Source organism: Pezoporus wallicus, unplaced genomic scaffold (genome assembly GCF_028554395.1).
Source record: "Pezoporus wallicus isolate ANWC-B61680 ecotype Strahan unplaced genomic scaffold, APGP_CSIRO_Pwel_v1 contig_2871, whole genome shotgun sequence".
Taxonomy (NCBI): Eukaryota; Metazoa; Chordata; class Aves; order Psittaciformes; family Psittacidae; genus Pezoporus; species Pezoporus wallicus.
In genome coordinates, this window is record NW_026640775.1 from 3252798 (window position 1) to 3273370 (window position 20573).

A 20573-nucleotide genomic window follows, 5' to 3' on the forward strand; every position below is an offset into this window, starting at 1 on the left:
CAAGTTACCAGGATGCTTCTCTTCTCATTGATTCTAGTGCTGTTTTGTGACAAAAATTCAAAATTTGGAACAGCAATTTCTCCTTTCTTAAATTCAAGTTCCTAGAGGGCATAAGAGAAAATTTGAAATAGAAAGTACCTCTAAATGCACATTCCTCCAAACCAAATGTCTTTCCACTTCATTTCTGTAAAAATGCAGGAAAATATGTCTGGATCAGGAGTTGTATAACATGCTAATTTTAAGACCAGAAAAAAAAAATAGATTTTGCATTTAAAACTTCAGAACATCAAGGATGACTTGAAAAAGCTCTTATGACTGAGTGATGGAGGCAGAACTTTGATTAAAGCACAGGCTCCAAGAATGCTCCATCGTATCAGGGCTGGTGCTGCTGTTACTGTCATCATTGGCACTGAACACCTGATAGGGCATCAATGGTTAGGGGCCTGGGTGGGAAGAGCCAAGGTCCCTTTCACCCCCATACCCTCATCTGTGCACCTCTGGTGAGGCAAATTGTCCCCCTGAGCTCAGGGTGGTCCTCAGCTGGTACTGCTTAAAGTGTGCACCACCATGAGAGTCCACTGAGGTCAGTGATGCCATGTGGCAACTTCATCTATATGTGCCTGATATAACCCTAACTCATTGAATCAGCTTTTTTGGGGGGGAGGGTGAGGAATTAGGTCCGTTTTGTTTTGTTGTTTTTTTTTTAAATCAGATCTCCTAAATAAGAGCGTTATTAGTGATCTGTGCTTTCTGAAACTATTTCTTTTTGCCTTCCTAAACAGCCTTGTATGTAACTAGCCTTTCCAAGCTTAGAGAAACGAATGTGTGCATTGCTGCTTTATTGGTAACACATCGCTGCACTTCCCTATATGACATGAGGCACGTTCAGTTTTTCCCAAACAATATCAGTCTGTCATTCGTGGAGAGGATACTATAAGTATAATCCATCCAGAGGTGGCTCTTCTGGTTTCTGAAGTTTATTACTAATGAGGATGCACATAGGATGTAATCACTGGCAGGAGCCTCTGCTTTGGGGTACAGTGAGGCTAGCAGACAAGTCAGCAGCCAATTTTATCTGGCTGTTCGCTTTCACTTTTATCATAACTCTTTGGCTGGGGTTCAGGGGTGTTAGAGGGAACTGCAGAGGCTGTGGCTTGTAGAATTGAGTGACAGGGTGTGAGAGGACATGAGACAAAGCCTAAGAACAGCAAGTATCTCTGTGTTGAGAGGGGCAGCTTCACATTTCACTGCAAAAGCTGAAGTTGGGTTTGGTGGTTGTTTTTATGTTGGTTTTGTTGTGGGTTTTTTTTTTGTTTTTTTTTTTTTTAGTAAAAACCCCACTAAGAACTACTGATTGAACTTTGCTAAAGAGATAGAAGAAGGCATCATTCCAGTAGGACTGGTCAAAACTAACAACCATTTATAATAACTGCTGTAACCTCATTAATTTGCAGATGCTTTGCTGCCAGCGTGACCTAGCCTCAGCAGGCTGCTGCCACAGATAAAATGAAAAGGAAAATGACCATATTTTAGTATGAGCAATGGTTATTTATGGTACATGCAGGAAGTTTCCAGTGCGTTGAAGTGGATTTTCAATGTCAGAAGGGAAAAACTATTTAGCAGCCAGGGCACTATGGCAATTTGAGACTACTCACAGCCTGCTTTACTAGATTAAGTGTTTAGTTATCTGCAGCTCCCAGTGAGGACCTTGACAGCATGTGGCACAGAGTACCCTCAGGCCCAAAGAACAGTCAAGTTGTGACGTGTATTGGATGAATATTCTTTTTGTTGCTTACATGGGAGTTGCACATTGTTGCCAGATTTGCGCAAGTGATAGAAGATATCTACAACATGCAATGGGACATGTGGTGGTGGCAGGAGATAAGTAAGCTTGAGGATGAGTTGGGTGCGTGAGATGGGGTGAAGAACCATACTGACAAGAGCTGCTCAGCTCCAGAGACATTGCAGCCTCTGCTAGCTCAAGTGTCCGTGCCCACCATGATACTGCACAGAGTTGAGCTGGAAGATGACACATGCATCAGTTCACTTTTTTGGGTTTTGACAGTAGGTGAAAGCCAACCAATGTCATTATAAGCAAATAAAGTATTGGCTTATATACAGGTAACCCTGTATGAGCCAGTCATTGAAGACTGAGTTTATTATGCCTTCTCTTAATCTTTTCCAGATTATGAGAGCTCCTGTTTCCTTCTGTCCTCTAGCCTCAAGAGGACTACTGGTAAGAAGTAGTCCCAGATGGAGCAGGGATTAGTATTCAGGTGTCACTGGCACGAGTATCTACTTCATTAGGATCAAGTTGATTTTGGCACCCTATGATCCCATATTATAAAGGCAAAGAGCTTCTTTAATGTAGCCACAGGAAAGTGAAGATAGCCTCAACTTCCTTTTCTTGGTCTGAAATGTAATCTTCTGGAAAAAATTAGCTTTGGAACTTGTTTTTTGCAGTGGTGTTGGTAGTGCATCTCTCCAGGCTGCAGTGATGATACAGGATATGTTCAGTCACCCTGAATCTTCTTCACTCTTTAATGTGTCAGTTTTCAAACATACTGAATCAACTGTGATATTTTTTTTTTCTTTTATCCTGTGCAGTTTTTGAAAATAAAGATAAGATTGTGATCATCATGGAGTATGCAAGCAAAGGAGAGTTGTATGATTACATCAGTGAGAGGCGGCGATTAAGCGAGAGAGAGACAAGACACTTCTTTCGACAAATAGTCTCTGCTGTACATTACTGCCACAAGGTGAGCAAAGGATTTGATAGTAAAAAATGCTGTTTGAAGGCTGCTAGTAACTTACATATTTCAAAGTTTGTCTGAGGCAACAGCATTCATTATTAAATATCACAACATATGATTATATCAGTATGGCATGAGGTCTTCATTAAAAATGCTGCAGTTATTCGCTGCCTGTTTTTAAAGACTAAGGATGTTTTCCTGTGTTATGTCAGATAAGAGCCACTCCCTTACATTAGCCCTATGTTGCTTTTTTGCCTTTAAAATAGTTCTCTTGACATTAAAAAAACTATTAACATCATTAACTAGAAAAGGCATCCTATAGGATTTCTACAATATTAATAAATTCAATGAATGATAGTTTGCAATTTGAATATACACGTGAACAACTTTAGGAGATAAAATATATGAAAGAAAAAAGCCAAGAGAACGGTGTTCATATACGAACTTTAGCATGTGCTCATTTTGGATAGGCAAAAGGAACATTTCTCCAGATGTGGCAGGAGCACTAGAATGATGCTTTGCTAATGACTTTTTACATCATGGTACCCACTAGAATGACAAATTAAGCAATTAAATCCAATGTATCTGATTGTCATCGTGGACCTTTTATCCCTGCTTTTGAATCAACTGCATAGAGCAAAAACTTGCATGAGGCTAAAGGCGCTGAGCAGCTAGCACCAGTTTTTATTTGAATTCTTAAACACTTTAATCTCCACTTGAAGTCTGATCAACAAGAGAGGTTTTCAAAGTCCTCACTGTAGTGCTGAAAAGCTACAGCTCTCTTTCCTATGCAGTTTGTCTTTTCCAAATTTCTTTAAAGAAGGCTCTAACCTAAACCTAGCTTGTCCACTGCCAGCCTTAACATTTGCAGTCCTTTAGGATTATAACCCCACAATCCACATGGCTGCACATTGGAGGAATGAGGGCTTTTGTAAGGACTAACGTCATTGACAGATATTGTTTTCTGGTGCCTGGGAAGAATATATTGCTTTCGCGCAGTGGGGGCAGGATTCAGGCTGGAATTAAGTTCCGAAAAGACACCCCCCAGCCCTCCATTCCCCTAGCCCCCTGCTGTTTTAGAGGCTTTGTGGGAGGACAGATTCCAGTCATTCTTCCCTTAACCACACACCAAATGACTAATGCATTGCCTGTCACTAGTCACTGGGCCGTGAGTGTTATGACAGTGAAATCAGTCCTGAAATGTAGATGCAAAGACCACCCTGCCAGCTCACCTTTAATTTTCCCAATATTTTCTCATGTTCTCCCCTTTTTTTTTTCCTTTTTTCAGAATGGTGTTGTCCACAGGGACCTAAAATTGGAAAACATCCTTCTTGATGACAATTTTAATATTAAGGTAAGATTCTTTTTCTCAGCTTCTCAGAATGGCTTTGTATGTTTTGTAACATTTTGAACTAAAGAATTAGAAGAGCCAGTGTTATGGCAACAACTACTAAGCAACAGATTCTGGCAAGAGGCTCAGGGGTTTGGAAGTTAGGGAAAGAGCACCACTGGTCACTGATCATAGATGCTAAATGAAGCTTTGCATGACCTGGGGGAAGTGGCCCTGTCCTGCCACCCAAGGTCCACAATTCCTGAAGCAGTATCTATTTATTGGTAGGAAATAGCAGAGCATGTCATGTAGTCGGGTTTATTGTACGAATGATATTATTGCTGGCTGCTGCTGGGGCTAGGAAGAAACTTTTCTGGTCTACATGGTTCAAGTGCCTCCTACAGAACACTCTGAATGTCCTTTTGATCATGGCTGGAAAATAAGCAAATAAAGTTTCAAAATAAACCTAGTAAAGCACATGCGCTTCATTAGGAAATGGCCTTGGAACTCCAGACACAAACGTATACTTTGGATAGTGATGCCAGTGATGTCATTTCCATGTCATTTCTCCCTAGTGAAAGCATGGGAATGACTTTTTTTCCCTTTGTCTTCTTTTTTTCCTAATAGCTGTAGCACAAAGAAATAATGCAGAGGTAAGTGTAGTTTCCAGGTAGCTGAACCTCTTTCACTTTCCACTTTGTTCCTCCCTGGGTAGGCAGATGTGAGGGTGGCTCGGTGTACTCATCTATGGGCAGAGGGAAGGATGCTGAGGAGTTTCTGCTGATGTTTTTTGGCATCCTTTTTTCATTAACAATGTAATCAGGGAGCTCACTGCATAGCCAGATACCTAAATAACCTGAGTCTTCATTTTGTCTTCACTGAAAGCCATGTGGCTGCAAACACTGCCTTCTGCGCTGCATGCAGGAGAGATTGTCTTCATTTTAAGCTGATGTGCAATGGAAATGGAAAGTAACATATGGTAGCTGCCATCTGTGTAATGCTAATGACAGAAGCTAACTTGGATCAACTAGTGGATTAAAGGCACATAAATATGTGGTTTCTAAAAATAGTCTTTTACAGAAGGCCCATCCAATGCAATACTTGGACGTTTTGCTGTTAACATCCAGTGTCAGAGCAAACCTCCCTGCTCCTGTCCCTGTCGGGATACTGGCTGCAGCAGCCTGAGCTGTTCTCAGCAGGGCTGGAAACAAAAAGTAGCCTTTCTAGGACATTGTATACGAAACAGACTTCCGCAGGCAAAATGACCTTTCTTTCCGCATTACACGCCATGCTGTCTTCCCAGCTAATCAGAGAATTCTTGAGAGAAAAGAGGAATTTGGAGAATTTGCTAACTGCGGTGGGCTGGATCTCTGCGCTGTGGTCCTCATATGCAAAACCAATCACTTCCCCAAGCCTCCAGGGAGCTGTGCTTTGTCAGAAGGCTCCACTCCCTCCCTGCTCTTCTTTATGGGAGTCTAATTGTCCGGCGGGTAGAGCAGGAGGATGGGACAGGGACAGGTAGCTTTGTGTTTGGGTCCAGACCATGTAGCTGACCCAGGGACTTCAGAACCACAGATGCATTTCAGCTGCTGTAATGAGCGGCACTGCTGTGGAAGAAATTCAGATAGCCATGACTCCCCGCCTCCTTTCCAATCATTTGGACATCTTTTTCTTGAAGGCTTTGCTTTCCCAAACTGCACTGTGTTTAAGCTGCCTTGTAGGTATTTTGCGTATTTCCAGCCTTTCCTTAGGTTCTTCTCTGCAAAGTGTAAGGTACACCTCTGAGAGGGCAAGGCTGCCATGGCATGGGTAGGTGGCTGCAAGCTCCCTTACTGTCCACTAGCAAGTGTTTCTGCAAAGGGTCTCATGAAGCTGAAAACCAGACAGGACTTGGGAAGCAGTTGGTATTTCATGCATCTTGCTATCAGTAGTGCTTGAATTTGGATTACTTAAAGAGATGACTTTTTGTATTGTTTTCCTTTTTTTCCCTGCTGTCTGTTTTTTGCACCTCCTGACTAAGATCAGTTTTGAATACTTGATGTTAAGCACACTGCCAATACTTTGCTGATACTGAAGCTCTGAGTATGTTACTGTGGTTTCCATGTTACTTCCTTCTTTTTGTTTCACCAAACAGTAACCGTTGGCAAGGAAACACATATGGAACAGTAAATTATTTATTAGGAGTAAAATTATCAGGTCCTCATTCTGACAGCTTTGTATATGGTTTATTCAGGCAGAAAAAAGGAATATGCATTTTGGGGTTTGGTATTGACTAATGGCTTCAAATACTCAGTGGAAGGCATTTTTTAGAAACGGAGTGATAGTCTTATCTGTACTTTCCCATTATTTATATTTCATTCAGTGGATTACAAAGCACTTACAACATTGGCAATTTGATTTTAAGAATGAGAAAATGAAAGGAATCCCTTTGGTTTTGGGTGCAATCTGCAATTAAATACATGTTTCTGAAGAAAGCAGTGATCTGTACATCAGGCTATACACAAACATGTCATAGCAATGTGAGGAAAAAATAAGATGTTGTAAAATTAGATCTGTGTATAGTGACTTAAGTAATACTTTTAGAACAGGAAATGAAGAGAACATGTAATCCATTAGAAATTATTATCTGACTGAAAAGGGCCCCAAGCTATTTTACATGATACTATGCTAACTTGGAAACCATTCTTAAATCTTAGCTAATTATATGAAGGTCATGAAGCAGTGTATGGAGTTATGGTAGTGAGAAAAAAGTCTTTGGAAATGGAGTCATGTTGGAGTACAGCAACTCGGAAACACCAGTGTCTGGAAGCTGACATAAAATTATGCATTTTGAAGAGTTCTGCAGATCCACAGGCCAGAGGTGGAAGGTGATGAGGGAAAGAAAGTAATCTGCTCTGTGGTATATAATTATGTTTTTCAGGGACTGGGTGTATGTGGTAATATTTCCTGCAAACTATTACTTGAAACGCCTAAATGCAGCAAAACACAAGTGAATAAAGTGACTTTTAAACACTTGTGAGGCTGAACATGCACACAGATCCATGGGGTACAAGGAATTCATCCAGCCAATTAATCAAACAGTACCTTGTCTTGCTCCCCAGATAGGCACCCAACTGTGTAGCAGAAACCCTGAGTGCGAGTGTTTCTCCTGGGACCTACCCTGTTTGTGGAAGTTAGTACTGGGGCACAATCCTAGAGCTAAACCTTCCTAAAACTCTGCAGCCTTTTAGGGCAGAAGAGTGTTCTTTGCTTTCTTACCTTGCTCATGGTGCCATATTCTTTAAAGAAATAATATGGCAATGAAGTAAGGGTTTCTGCAGCATGTACAAGCTTCTCCTTCCTCATATTCATGTGCCAGCTGCTGACAGCACAGTTCACCTTAGAATTTACTCTGTTCTGCACTTGGTGACTGACCCTCCAGCTCAGGTAACTCGGAGCTGCCCCTTCTGCTTGCCCTGGGGTAGGTACAGCTGCTGCCCCCACCCTGCAGTGGCACAGCAGCCTGTCACTGTCATTTTCATCCCATCGAAAGGATATCATTGTTCATCATCCTAACCCAGCTGGAGGTGGTAGTGTCAGACAAGCACTAGGGCTAAGGTAGCTCCAGATTGCTTCCCTGAGTTGGCGAGTTAGAAAGCCCTTTTTGGGAAGAGATTCGTGATGGTTTTAGGCATCTGCCTTTGGTGGTCTTCAGAAAGCCTTCTTATAGTGCCTTTTTCTCTTCATTAGTTTTAAAAAGACTGAGGATACTAGGTTTTGGTTCATTGTAGGTATGAACTTACTAGAAGAAATAGCAGTGGGGTGAGGATGTAGCTGCCTCCATTCACCCATAGCTCCTGCAGTTTGGCATGATGAGGACCTCACGTCCCCAAGCGCTTCAGCTCTCTCCGAAACTGCACGCAGGGAGGTGGAAAGAAACTGCTGCCCAGCGCTGCAGCCAGGGAATTAGTGCTTCTTGTTGGCCTATCCATATACTGTGTCCCTGCCCTGTTTCCCAGCCTATCCCCAAGGATACCTACCTCTGTCATGTAACCTGGCACAATGAAGGGGGCCTCATTGTTCACAGCAGGGCTGTGGAGGATCCTGGGCTGGGAATTGCACCTAAAAGAGATGTCTAGCAGATGTTGACGTAAACTGTATGATCAACCCCAAATTGATAGAATGAGAGAAAAATGCAAGTATAATAGTAACTTAATCCTACTAACTGCGCTTTCTCTTGGGCTGGTAAGGGGACACCAAGCAGACTAACCACTAAAAACCCATGAGGGTTTCATATTTACAGAGTAAGTATATGTAATTGGGATTTACCTTGCTGGCAGTCTCACTGACTGCACATACGTTTCATTTGCTTTAAGAGACCTAATTATTTCTCTGTCTACAGTACAGAGGGACAGATTCTTAAGTGGGATAAAACTGACAATTTCCATGAGTGTGAACTGCATGGAATTTATAGTCCACACTTAAACAATAAACTACATCTGGTTTATCATAGTTAACAGTAAATATGAAGCATACACCTCCTGAAGCGAGTGGAATAAAAGTCAATTTCCGTGCTCCTCCCAATTTAGGAAGTTTTTTTGACTTGATGCCTTAGGTCCATTTAAGTGCCAAGAACATGAAGTAATGTTGGCTTCTATTAATCTTGTTTTGGGGGGCATGACAGTTTTAATGGGAAAAGCTGATAAACATCAGTCTGTGAGTATGGGAGTGGACTGTAACATAAATACTCTTTTCCGGAATGGTCAAAATGAAAACACGAATGCCCAAGTCTGAGAGTTTCTTAGTGTGAACAATGGTATGTGTGTCCCTATATATATATTCATGCACATCCACATGCATTTTATACATTCCATGGTGTTAAGGGAATGTATTTTCTTAAGGAATCACACTGTGTAGTGTTTGTCCTTGTCTTAGCTGCATCCTGAACTAAAATAAAACTCTATGACCAGCAGGAATTTTTAACACTTCAAATGATCCCATTCTTCCCCTGATTGACAGGGCACACTTCATAAGGCTTAAAACCAACTTCCTGCAAGCCAGGCAGGGTGATTTGATAAGAAAGTGGAATTTAGGGCAATTAAGTGCAATCTGAGCCATGAGAATATGTTTGCAGACTGCAATTGTACACCAGCTGTTTTCAATGACATTCCAGCCATACAATGAAGATTTTTACAAACCACATTTATTTAAGGGTTGAATTTTCTGCTGCGGGTTGATAATACACTGTCTCAGGGACTGAGTGAATGCAAACTATGAATGGACATGGGGAGATACATTAACATTAATGAACAAGAATCAGATGCTCTTTGAGCAGGATAGCATGAGTCCAGATTGTCAGTGGAACACCTGCAGAACATCAGAATAAAATAAGGCAAAGCATGAAATCTCATATTTGGTCTATGACTTTAAAAATTCTGTGAAAATGATAATTTTTTAAAATGTTTTTATTTGTAATGAGAAAGTATCTAGATATACCAATATATATATCTATTTATAAAGTGTGTATATACTTGTTTCTGTTTTGGGTTAGAGAAAGAAAACTGGGAACTTCTCTCCATACATCACCAGCTTTGTTCATTTTGGTCTCAACTGTGACATTTTTTAGGTGTGTCTGTAGGAGTTTAGGTAGTAGAGACAAAGACTTTATGTCTCCCAAGAGTTCACTAGACATTGCAATTAAAACAGGTATTAGAGGCACTGGTGACGTGCATTTTAGAAAGCAGGAATGAATGATGCTGCTGATGAATCCTTTTCTGTTCAATTTGTATTTTCTTGAATTTTGTCTTGTGATGATTCCTTGGATTTAATTTCTTTCTGGTATAAAAGACCAAATAAGTTGAAGAAAACCCAGAGAAAAGTCCTGTCTCTTATAGCTATAATACTTCTTTAATGCCTAGGCTTTTAAAGCTAGTCTTTTATGTACACCTTATGTCAGTAGTGAGCAGTAATAGAAGTATCTCTGGGAATCAGAAGTGTTTGGGTTTTAAAGAAGATAAAAATTGAGATATGTTGCCTTGTGCTAGAGAAACAAAGGAAATGCAAAGGTTGTGGGAGCATTTAGTGTTGCTATCCTCAGCCTTTGTTTTGTAAGAACAAAACCAGAGAATTGAAGTAAACAAAATATTTGGACCTGATCCTGCAATTCCTACATAGGCAAAATTCCCAAAGTCTCAGGGGAAGTTTTGTTTGTGTTGGGAAAGCCGGATTTGGGCCTATTGTTTCCAGTTAGGAACCAGACTTGTGTTTATTATCTCATGATAGACATCTCATGTGCTTAACAGCTCAGATTCCTCAGCTGGAGTCCCTGAATCTGGAAGAGTGAGAGAGTTCCTCACTTTTACCCCTTCAAGTGTAGCTAAATTCCAGATAATTTCAAAAACCACTTTCTTCTGTAAAGTTTAGTTTCCTGTCACACGTGTGTTTCACTCCTCCTGTTGGATTTAAAGGTCTTGGCTTTTTGCTTGCATGTGTGTGATAAGAATGGTAGTACTTTCTACTTTGCTTTCCTTTGCTACTGACTGTACAAGGTGAAGAGCAATCAGTGCACAGCAGGCCCAGTGCCTCCCAGTATAAGATTGTCTTTGCAAGTATACGCCGTTCATCCAGGATAAAATTACTGACTGATGGTTGTGTAGTCAGTCAGTGACCTGTCTAGGAATGGAACCAAAGCATCTTTGTTCCTGATCTGGGGGATTTAACCTAGGGACCCTTCTCCTTCTCTGGAGGATCTTTAGAGAGAAAAGTAAAAAAATCATAGAATAATGGGTTGACCAGAGAACCTGAGAGATTTTCCATGTCGAGAGATCCCTGCCCTCCAGCAGAGACAAATATAGCTAAGTCTTTCCTGATAAAGGATTTTCTGTTGCATTAAGATAACATTAATACTACAGATGCCTTGTGTAATTCTATTTGCAGATTGCTGATTTTGGACTCTCCAACCTTTACCACAAAGACAAGTTTCTGCAGACCTTTTGTGGAAGCCCACTCTATGCTTCCCCTGAAATAGTTAATGGACGACCTTACAGAGGCCCAGAGGTAAGAAGGGTCAGTTTTTCTGTGGTGGTATGGGGATGTCTTTGATGATGGTGTTCTTGAGGTTTAGTCTTAATGCTAGTGTTATTTCACATGTGGGTTTGGTTGGGTCTCTCCCATACTGTGAGTTCTCAAGCTCCCTTCATTTGCTTTCATTTGCTTTGTCTGTGGTTAGTCAGATGTTAGATATGGCTTTGCCCATCAGTAGGCACAGCTGGATGTGATGCTGCTCTTGCGGTGATAATGGCAAGGAGAAAGGTGGGGATCAGCTTTTCTGGGCTTCACATGGGTTGCCTCTGTATTTCAGGTTGACAGCTGGGCCCTTGGTGTATTGCTTTACACTCTGGTTTATGGAACAATGCCCTTTGATGGCTTCGATCACAAAAATCTCATCAGGCAGATCAGCAGTGGAGAGTATCGTGAGCCAACACAGACCTCAGGTACAAAAAAAGGAGTGAGGGCAACATAATTGAGCTGACAGGAGTTCATAATGGAGGATTTGCCTGGCCCCTTCTGACATGTTTTGGTGTCATTAGAGTGATGAAGAAAGAAAAATACCTCATTCCCCTATTGGTTTCATTTGCTATCAGTTCCTATCTGGGTGCAGTGTTTACCAAAAGTCCTTTTGAAATTAAAGTTTTGTAGCAGATAGATTTTATTGCCTTGGGGAAGCTGTAACGGGCTCTTTTAACCAGATCTATGACAGTGGAAAAGGTCTGTTAGCTATTGCAAGTGGAATTGTTCAGACAAGCTGTAAACTGATACGACATACTGGTACAGATCAGTCCTCGCTGTGGTATATCACTAGCAGAGACAGCATGAATGGCTAGAGCAATGCAGTCTCTTATCCAAGAAGGCAAGCCAAAATCTGAATTAATGCCACTGTGTTCACATTTACTTCTAGTTGGAGGATAACACATTAAGCAGTCACCTGACAGAATAGCATCAACTAAGTCCAGGTCATTGATTATAATGACTTCGTACAGCCTTAAAAATTTGTATATATGTTATATTTAAACAAATATTGTATCATTTGAAAATACACCTTTAAAATATATGGAAGACTACACTGTTTATGGAAAAAGTAAATGTGAAAGCAGTAATGTGTAGATCATTTACACTATCCTTATTCCCCTTTGTTTTCCTCTAAGATTTGCAATTATTAAAGTCAATAGGTTGCTGACTTCTTTCAGTAATGTGGAACTAATCACTGACTAATACAGTATGAGTATTAATTTAATAACCCAGTGTACATTTCTTGGGTGAATCATATTCTTCTGATAAGAACTAGTACTCAAATCCATTTTCCAGTGTTGACTGATGGCCAAAGCTTTGCCCTCTTTCCCTTTTCCTGTTGTAAGAAGCATTATTGTTGCTCATTTGATTGGCTTCACGCTTACATTTTAAACTGATGAAACTAAGAATGTCCACACCTAAATATGTTATATTCCATTCTTTGTTCATAGATGCTCGTGGTCTTATCAGGTGGATGCTGATGGTGAACCCTGAACGTCGAGCAACCATTGAAGACATTGCCAACCACTGGTGGGTGAACTGGGGCTATAAGAGTAGTGTTTGTGACTGTGATGCCATGAGGGACTCCGAGTCCCCGTTGTTAGCAAGGTTCATTGATTGGCATCACCGTTCTACTGGCCTCCAACCAGAGACCGATACCAAAATGAAGTGCCTTTCTAAGCCCAAAGGTCCTGAAGTCACACTAGAGAGACAAAGGTCTCTGAAAAAGTCAAAAAAGGAAAATGACATTTCACAGTCCATCCAGGAAGGAGGAGCTGAAAATACATCCAAACCCACCTCCAAGAGACCTAAAGGCATCCTGAAGAAAAGGAGCAACAGCGAACATCGATCTCACAGTGCAGGTTTCATTGAAGGAGTGGTCAGCCCAGTGTTACCCTCTGCTTTTAAGCTGGAGCAAGAGTTGTGTAGGACTGGCATAGCCATTAAAAGTGGTGTGGAGGGAGAGGTAGTGGGCAAATATGGCACTAAGCAGTCTTCACTAATGCCAAAAAAAGGAATATTAAAGAAGACTCAGCAGAGGGAGTCCGGCTATTACTCTTCTCCAGAACGAAGTGAATCTTCCGAACTCTTGGACAATAATGATGAGACAGTAAATAGGGACACTTCTCCAGGGGTCACTGAGCCATCCAGAAATGGGTCTTACAGCCATTCCTGCAGGCGTAAGGGCATCTTAAAACATAACAGCAAGTATTCTACCAGCAGCACTGAATCTGCCTTGATTAGCCCTGACACACCAACGCTGGAGGCTATGGAAGAAGTGGTCCTGCCTGGAGATGTATTACCTCGAAGTTATAGTCGCCCCTCCAGCGTGATTAGTGATGACAGTATTTTGTCCAGTGACTCCTTTGATTTGCTGGATTTGCAAGAGAACAGGCCAAACAGACAGAGGATACGGAGCTGTGTCTCTGCTGAAAATTTCCTCCAGATCCAAGACTTCGAAGGAATTCAGAACCGACCACGGCCACAGTATCTAAAGCGTTATCGCAACCGTCTGGGGGACAGCAGTTTTTCCCTTCTCACAGATATGGATGATGTGACTCAGGTCTACAAGAAAGCCCTAGAGATCTGCAACAAGCTCAACTAGCAGAGAGAAGATGGAAAAGGAGGGAAGAGAGTTTTTCTGTGTACCTTTGTGATGGAGTAAGCCAGGTCACTGATTTGCTGACAGTGGTAGATTTTGCTTCAAAGGAGTTGGCTGTATCTTCTTAGCTGAACTCCTGGTAAAGTAGCCCCAAAGCCATCTCACACTTCTCTAATGTTGTGTCCTCGAAATATTACCTACCTGACCAGAGAGATAAACCTTTGGTCTTTGTATACTTGGTGAAAACACATCAGGATCTAGCAGACAAAAGCATCAAGACTTGATAGCTCAAAGTCAAGGCTAGACAGAATTAAAACTGGAAGTGAGCGACACATGTTTTGGGGAGGTTTGTAATTGATACTAGATTAGCTTTATCAAGAGATGAGCTGAATTCTTCAAGTGAAATTTGAATGTCTTTTAGAAAGCCGTTGTTTCTCCCTGAAGTTATTTGTCTGGATACAGTCATTGCACATTGGGAACCTTTGGCTAGCGTTATGCAGGAGGCCTGGCTAGGTGGTCACCACAGTCCCTTCCACCAGGCTGGCATGAGAGGTTCTGAATGCTTTCCAAGACAGATAATTTGAGAGACTCACCCTAGAATAGCCTCACAAGGTGTATGTGGACAAGCAGTGGAGCAGGCTTTCAGATCTGATCCCTCCCTAAGCCATTGCTCTTCAGCAAGCAGGAGGCCCTAAGATTGTTTTCAACTACCACTCCTACCAGCAAAAACAGTCACAGAAGTGTTAATGGGAACTGGAAGGAATGGATGTTATCAGCTGCTAAATGGCCTTTTAAGGCATTTCAGCCTCTGTGTTCAGTTTGTGCCTCTCAAAATGGCCAGCCAGATGAATGCCCAGACAAAGATGAATCTAACAAAGGGTCTCAAGGGTTAACTGACCCTCCAATCTAGAGTTCAGTCACTGTCAGCAAGGTGCCACCTTATAGTATTTGAGGTTAACAGGTAGTTTGCAACCAGGATGTTAAGTAAGGAAAAGGTTGTAGCATGTAGGAAATGGATAGAGGTCAGAAAGTTAGTGGGAAGTTGCCTTTCTCCAAATGAAAATGTTTCTAGTTAGTAGTAATGGAGCAGAAAGAATTGAGCGATGAAATGATAATGGTAGATTTGATAACATAGCATAAAACTGTGGGCCTCTCTCTATATAGTGTAGCTGGTACTGCGTGTGCAATGATACCAGTTTGAAAAAAAAAATAAGTAGGATATGGGTTTGTGTTCTCAAACAACTCACTATCCAGACTGAAGGCTTCAACTCCATAAAGGTACCACATGGGTCTATTGGATTACCTGAATGTAAGCCTACGTCAGAAAGGCACTGTGTGTTTGACAGGCCTGGGCAAACTGGAATCTTAAGGCCCTATTCAGTCTCATTTCCGTGAGCACATAGCCCCTGGCTTTCTTGGAGGTGCACTGGTGTTGAGTCAGTGGCAGGTTTCAGCCTATGATGTCAAATGATCCACAGCTGCAAAACTCATGTCTACACGTATGCCCAGGGGCAAGCTCTGTTCTCACTCCTACCCTGTAACTGGAAGCAGAATTTGGCCCACTGTGTCCCAAATCCTAAGCAACACAAGGAAACAGAATAGAGTTCCTCTGGGGACTCCCTGGGAGCTGGGGATAACCCCATAAATGACTGGTGTCTAGGGCAAGGAGCTATTTTACTTGCAGATTCCTCATTTGGTATATCATGGTACTTAAGTCTGCTGGTTCATCCTAAAAATCAGCTGGGCTGCCTAGCATAAAGATGAGCAAGCCTGAGTTTCTTAAATCAGTGAAGCTGCCTCTATGGAGGACCTTTACTAATTGTGAAACACTGGACCAAAGTTGGCCCTGGAATAAACGGCATCAATACCATGAAATTTATGAGAGACGTACTCTCATGCAGTCAATTGGACTTTGGCTCAGGAAGGGCAACTGCGGGTCTTTTCTCTACAGATGTGTACCTCTCTGTATGATACTCAGCTGCCCTATTTTCTCACAGGCCCTGCATGTGCTCTTTTAGCCCGTCCCGTATCAACACCCCATTTTGCAGTGTATTGAGTTAACAGGTTTGCTGTGGTGCATTTTAAAACAGCTGGATGTAGTCTCCGTGGCCTGTCTGAAACAAGGATGATGTGCTTTGCAGCCACGGTGTTTAACTGGTGACCAAGACCGTGAGAGCCAGATCATCCTCAGCTGGTGCAAATCAGTGCTGTCCTGTTGGCATGATGGAGCATCACTTTGGTGGGGTTGTGCTGATTGACACCTTCCCTGCAGATCTGGTGCTAAACCTTGAATGCATTTAGAGAGGTTTTAGGACGAAGGGAAGGGAACTCAGCTAGCCGTGGCTGGGAAGTGAGGAGCACCTAAGGCTCCTACCTCCTGAGGCTTTTGCCCAGGCCTGCTTCCTTGTGTACAAATGTGAATGAGTGAGTTACTGCTTGCTGCCAAACTGGAAATGTTACGTAGGGATTTACTGGCATGTTACTGGCATGTTACATGTTTACTGGCATGTTATCATTCCTAGAAGAGAAGAAAAAAGAAAACAAACTTGACTGCACATTGTTATTATTAGTGTTGTGATTTTTATTTAATTTTTTTGTAATACAAGGTCGACTTTTTTATTTGAATTTATCTCTTTTTTTTTTTTTATTTATTGGTCTGAAAGCCATTTCAAAGGTATAATAATATATTTGGTGTAATTTAATTGGTGCAACATTATTTTACAGCTCCGGCCAAAATTGTTTGGTGTTATTTTTTTTTGGTTTTTGTTCCTTTTTTTTCTCCCAATCCTTGGTTGGTTTGAGCTCTACGAGGCACACAGGGGAAAACGCTGGATAATCACCCAAAGTGTTTGTATTTTTAATCTGATACTGTTTTTTATTAAATAAAAGAAAATTAACGTAACTGCGAAGAGTCTCTCTCCCTTTTCTTTTCCACTGTACATCAGCATAAACTGAGGCCAAATGGTAATGAGCTTGTCATGCAGAAATACAGCAGCATCTCAGCACATTGTACCAAGTTGTTTATGCAAAGCTTCTTGGCTCGTTTGTGCATTTGAATATACTGTGGGTGGCCACAGAGACTCCCGTGCTACGAAGCGTTTGGCACTGCAGAACACACAGAGCTTTCAGCTGTAGAAGTGTTTGCTGGAAAAGGATAGCTGACTGTTTTTTTTTCTGCTAGAGAAGAATGAGGTTTGTGGGCTAGGTGTGCTGTGCAGGTAAGACAGAGCAGGCTGGATGACCCTGCATGGCACAACTCATCTGTAGCCCAGGGGTCAATGGTCACAGTCCTTTCCTCTCTCTGGAAGGGAAAGGGACAGTTTATTGATAATGTTGATGTTCCTGTTGGTATAAATTAGGGGTTATTTGAGCAAAGAAGACTGGTGGCTGCTGTCAAATGTGGGATGATCACAGTCAGATGGCTCAGAACAGCCAGCATAATCAGCTGGTGAGAGGGAAAAAGGAAGTCAGTTTCCTTTTTTTTTTTTGGAGTCCCCTTGGTAACCAGAGGGCTTTAGGGTGTTTTTCTTGGAAAAGGGGTGGGCATCATAAGGGAAACTGGGTGTTAGGTATGGTGTGTGTGCTGGGGACTCATGAAATTGAAGTAAATGGTTGGCAATGTCCTAACGTTGGCTCTGAGCAAGGAACCCTTAAACTTCAGCCTTGGTGCAGCCAGCCAAGATACCTGTGGTGTATATTCTGCTTTTTAAATTACAGGCGGTTTGGATTAGGATCCAAGGTTTGGATATCATGAAAAAAGGCTTTCATTTTTCTAATTAATTTTCTCTCTCTTGAGCTTTTTAAAGGAAGAAGCCATGGCTGTAGGTGCTAGATTTATTCATGACAACCGCTTTCAAACCAGTGGGAATAAAGGGGAAAAGCCAATGATGCAGAAAGGCAAACAGCCACTAATATATTACAAAGGGAATGATTAGCTGCTGTATGCTAATTGAGTCAGAAATTGTAAGGTATATATTCAAAGTCAGCACACATGTTCTTGTACCTGAGGTGAATGAGGTCTTAACTGTGGAGGTGCTGGAAACTGTAATGCAAGTCTCTTCTGTAATAGCAATTATGAAACGACATTTGGTTTTTTGTTCTTTTTGATACAGTAGGGAAAAAAGGGGCAAACCCTTTGTTTTGTTTTAAAAATAATGACTTTTAGGAAGAAAGTTCTGGATGGCTGGGTATGGCGCGTGTATGTGGCAAGCACTAAGTAATTACACACATGTTTGTACAGCTCTCAAAGTGCATGCTGTGGGGTGGGGAGGAGGGCGTCTCATTTTCCTGTTTATTAAAGGAGGTAAGTGTACAGGGATACGCCGTAGCTGAAGTCACATAGTAAGTCTGTAGGCAGACCTGGTCTTCTTTTCAGTTTGCTCCATGGGGATTCCAGTGTTTCTCAGGAACTGTTGAATTTTTATGGATTGGGCAAGGCAGGAGCAAGGAAGCAAGACAAGAGCCTTGGGAGCTACATGGTTAAGTGACAAAAGCAGTAGTGTTTTTTTTATAGAGCCACAAACAGTCTTGTCCATTCCCTTTCTTTGCTTCTAAAAGTTGATAATCTCAATTTCTGATGCTGCAAAGGCTGTGTATACATGCTGTATGATAATACCAGGGATCCCTGAAGTCCAGGGGCCAGCTCACTGGGCAACACTGCCTGATGCTGAGTGATACTTCCATATATGAGTAAAGCACTTGGAGGCCAGCACAAAAGCCTGTAGGCTCCTTGAAGATCGCCAGCCCCAAGTCACTGGTGGAGAGGGAGAGAACTTGTGCTGATACAGTGTGAGGCAGATCTCTGCCAGTGCTGTCACCACCTCAGAGATGAAGCCCACAGCCAGCCCCTAGTGCTGGCATGAGAAGCCAAGTTCAGAGCAAAGGGATTCAGCACTATTTCTAGCCATAGAAGTTTGTGTTTGATTTGTGTGACTCTTCTCACAGAGGAGACTGGTCTCCATTTAGAGACTTCAGGGACTGTGAAAGGCGCTAAATTGAGGTGAGGAGATGGCATTTTTAGCTACTGCAGACAAATGTATTTACAGCTAAATTTGCTACTGACTGCATAAGGATGAGTAATAATAAATGTTGCAACACCAGAGCCTCAGTTATAGCTACAGGGTAAGTCATAAGCAGTCCGATGAAGGGAGAAGTCCAATACTCATGTAAATTCAGTGTATGTGATAAGCTTATCACTTCAGTTAATCACTTATCTCTGTGATTCACATCTCATTTTAATGAGATGCTTCTGGAGACAAATGTGCAGAAATGCTTCTGTTGAGCCAAGACAAACTCTGGTGGTTGCTAGCATCAGTCCAGGCTCTCCAGTACCTGTCCCAGGTTACTGTTTCAGGGTTTCAACTGAAAGTTTTACCATGGAAGAGAGCAAGTCATGTTTCCCCTGGATTAATGGGTTTTAGTGTTCAACTAAGGCGTGTTTATCATTATTATTACTGTTGTCTGGTGGAGCTGTCTTTTCCTCCTTGCCAAACCAAGACATCTTTCTCATAAAAGACTGAGTAATTTGGCTGGAGAAGCAACTTTTTTGGATAGATGATCTGAGCATTTTCTTTCTGGCCATCTCCCTTTAACTCTTGCTCCCTGCCCTGTATTTTCTGGAATTTCATTGGTGCAGAAAACCCTTTGATTCACCATACAGAAACCTACACTTTTAAGGACATTGTATGTATTTGCACTGGTGCTTAACTGTTCCTTGGAAAAACAATTTACAAGAGGATTTTATGCATCACCAGAAGCCTCCTCAACCTGATTCGTGACTGGACTTAATGCTCACACTGAGAAGAAGCACACCAGGCCACAAAGGGATAAGGTAGGTGACTTCCATGTAAATAAGGAAATCAGTCCCGTTGGCCATAGGTGTGCTTGCAGGTCAGGACATCACCTTACTTCTTCACTCAGCAAAGCAGCTCTACTGCCAGCATGAATTTAGAGGTTTTAGTCCCTGAGCACCTCTGAAAACTCAGGCCTGAGCTTTCTGACAATGCACACCCAGCCTGAAGCCTCTGCTGTTCAGAGACCAGGTGGAAGCGTTGGCATCGACCTGCCTTGAAGTTTTTGTCTTGACTTTTCCCCTTTCAGTTTATCTATTTTTATTTAACATGAGTAATGTCCTTCAGTCTCTCATGTAATCCAAATCTTGTTTGCTGTCCTGTTTTAGTTTTGCCCTGTAGACTGCATGATATCCTGTCAGGATGGTGGGTTGAACTGTGCTTTTGCAGCACTAACCCTGTCTGTGCTGTCACCTCTGCTTTGGGTGCTGAAGGCTCAGTCTAATTCTCCAGCTGTGATGCTTTGGAGCATCTTCCTGGATGCAGAAACTGTGGGTAGGACCTTGAGCTAATAGCTGTCTCTGAAGGAGACACCATGCCGAGGAACAATTACAAAGCTGGGCTGCCAGGACAAATGGGTTAGGCCAACTGAATATCCATCCTTGGAAGCTGGTGATGAGATTATACCCTACCTAGCGGGAAACCACTTAGAAAACTGTGCCTCTTTCATCAGCTGGGGAGACACTGTTGCGCTCAGAAATACAAGCAAGGAACAGCTGTAGAAGAACTGGCTGAAAAGCCAGGCAGGAGCGAAAGTTTGTCTTGTGGCTCTGCAGTATATAGAGTTTATTAACGCAGCCCTCCCAATTACAGCCTCAGAGATAATAGGACAAGACATACTTTAAATAGAACCAAAGGGAAAACAAATCCTTACCAGATGGTGGAAATATGTAAATATGTGTTTATATTTACATATAAAGCCCTAGCTGCCTGCCAGGCAACTTTGCTAGGACCAGAGTGTGTGTCATCATCCTGGCTGCACTGGGAATTAC

General features: G+C 42.0%; 1 protein-coding gene across 1 annotated transcript in view; it reads left to right on the forward strand.

Moving 5' to 3' along the window:
* The window catches only part of NUAK1 (NUAK family kinase 1), a 48900-nt gene extending 32259 nt beyond the window's left edge, over positions 1–16641 (forward strand). Inside the window, exons 3-7 of the mRNA XM_057420468.1 lie at positions 2608–2759; positions 4042–4107; positions 10999–11118; positions 11423–11555; positions 12582–16641. Of these exons, the coding sequence (XP_057276451.1) occupies positions 2608–2759; positions 4042–4107; positions 10999–11118; positions 11423–11555; positions 12582–13735 (1625 nt within the window). The 3' untranslated portion in view covers positions 13736–16641. The remainder of the gene's footprint in view (positions 1–2607; positions 2760–4041; positions 4108–10998; positions 11119–11422; positions 11556–12581) is intronic.
* The last annotated feature ends 3932 nt before the right edge of the window (positions 16642–20573 follow it).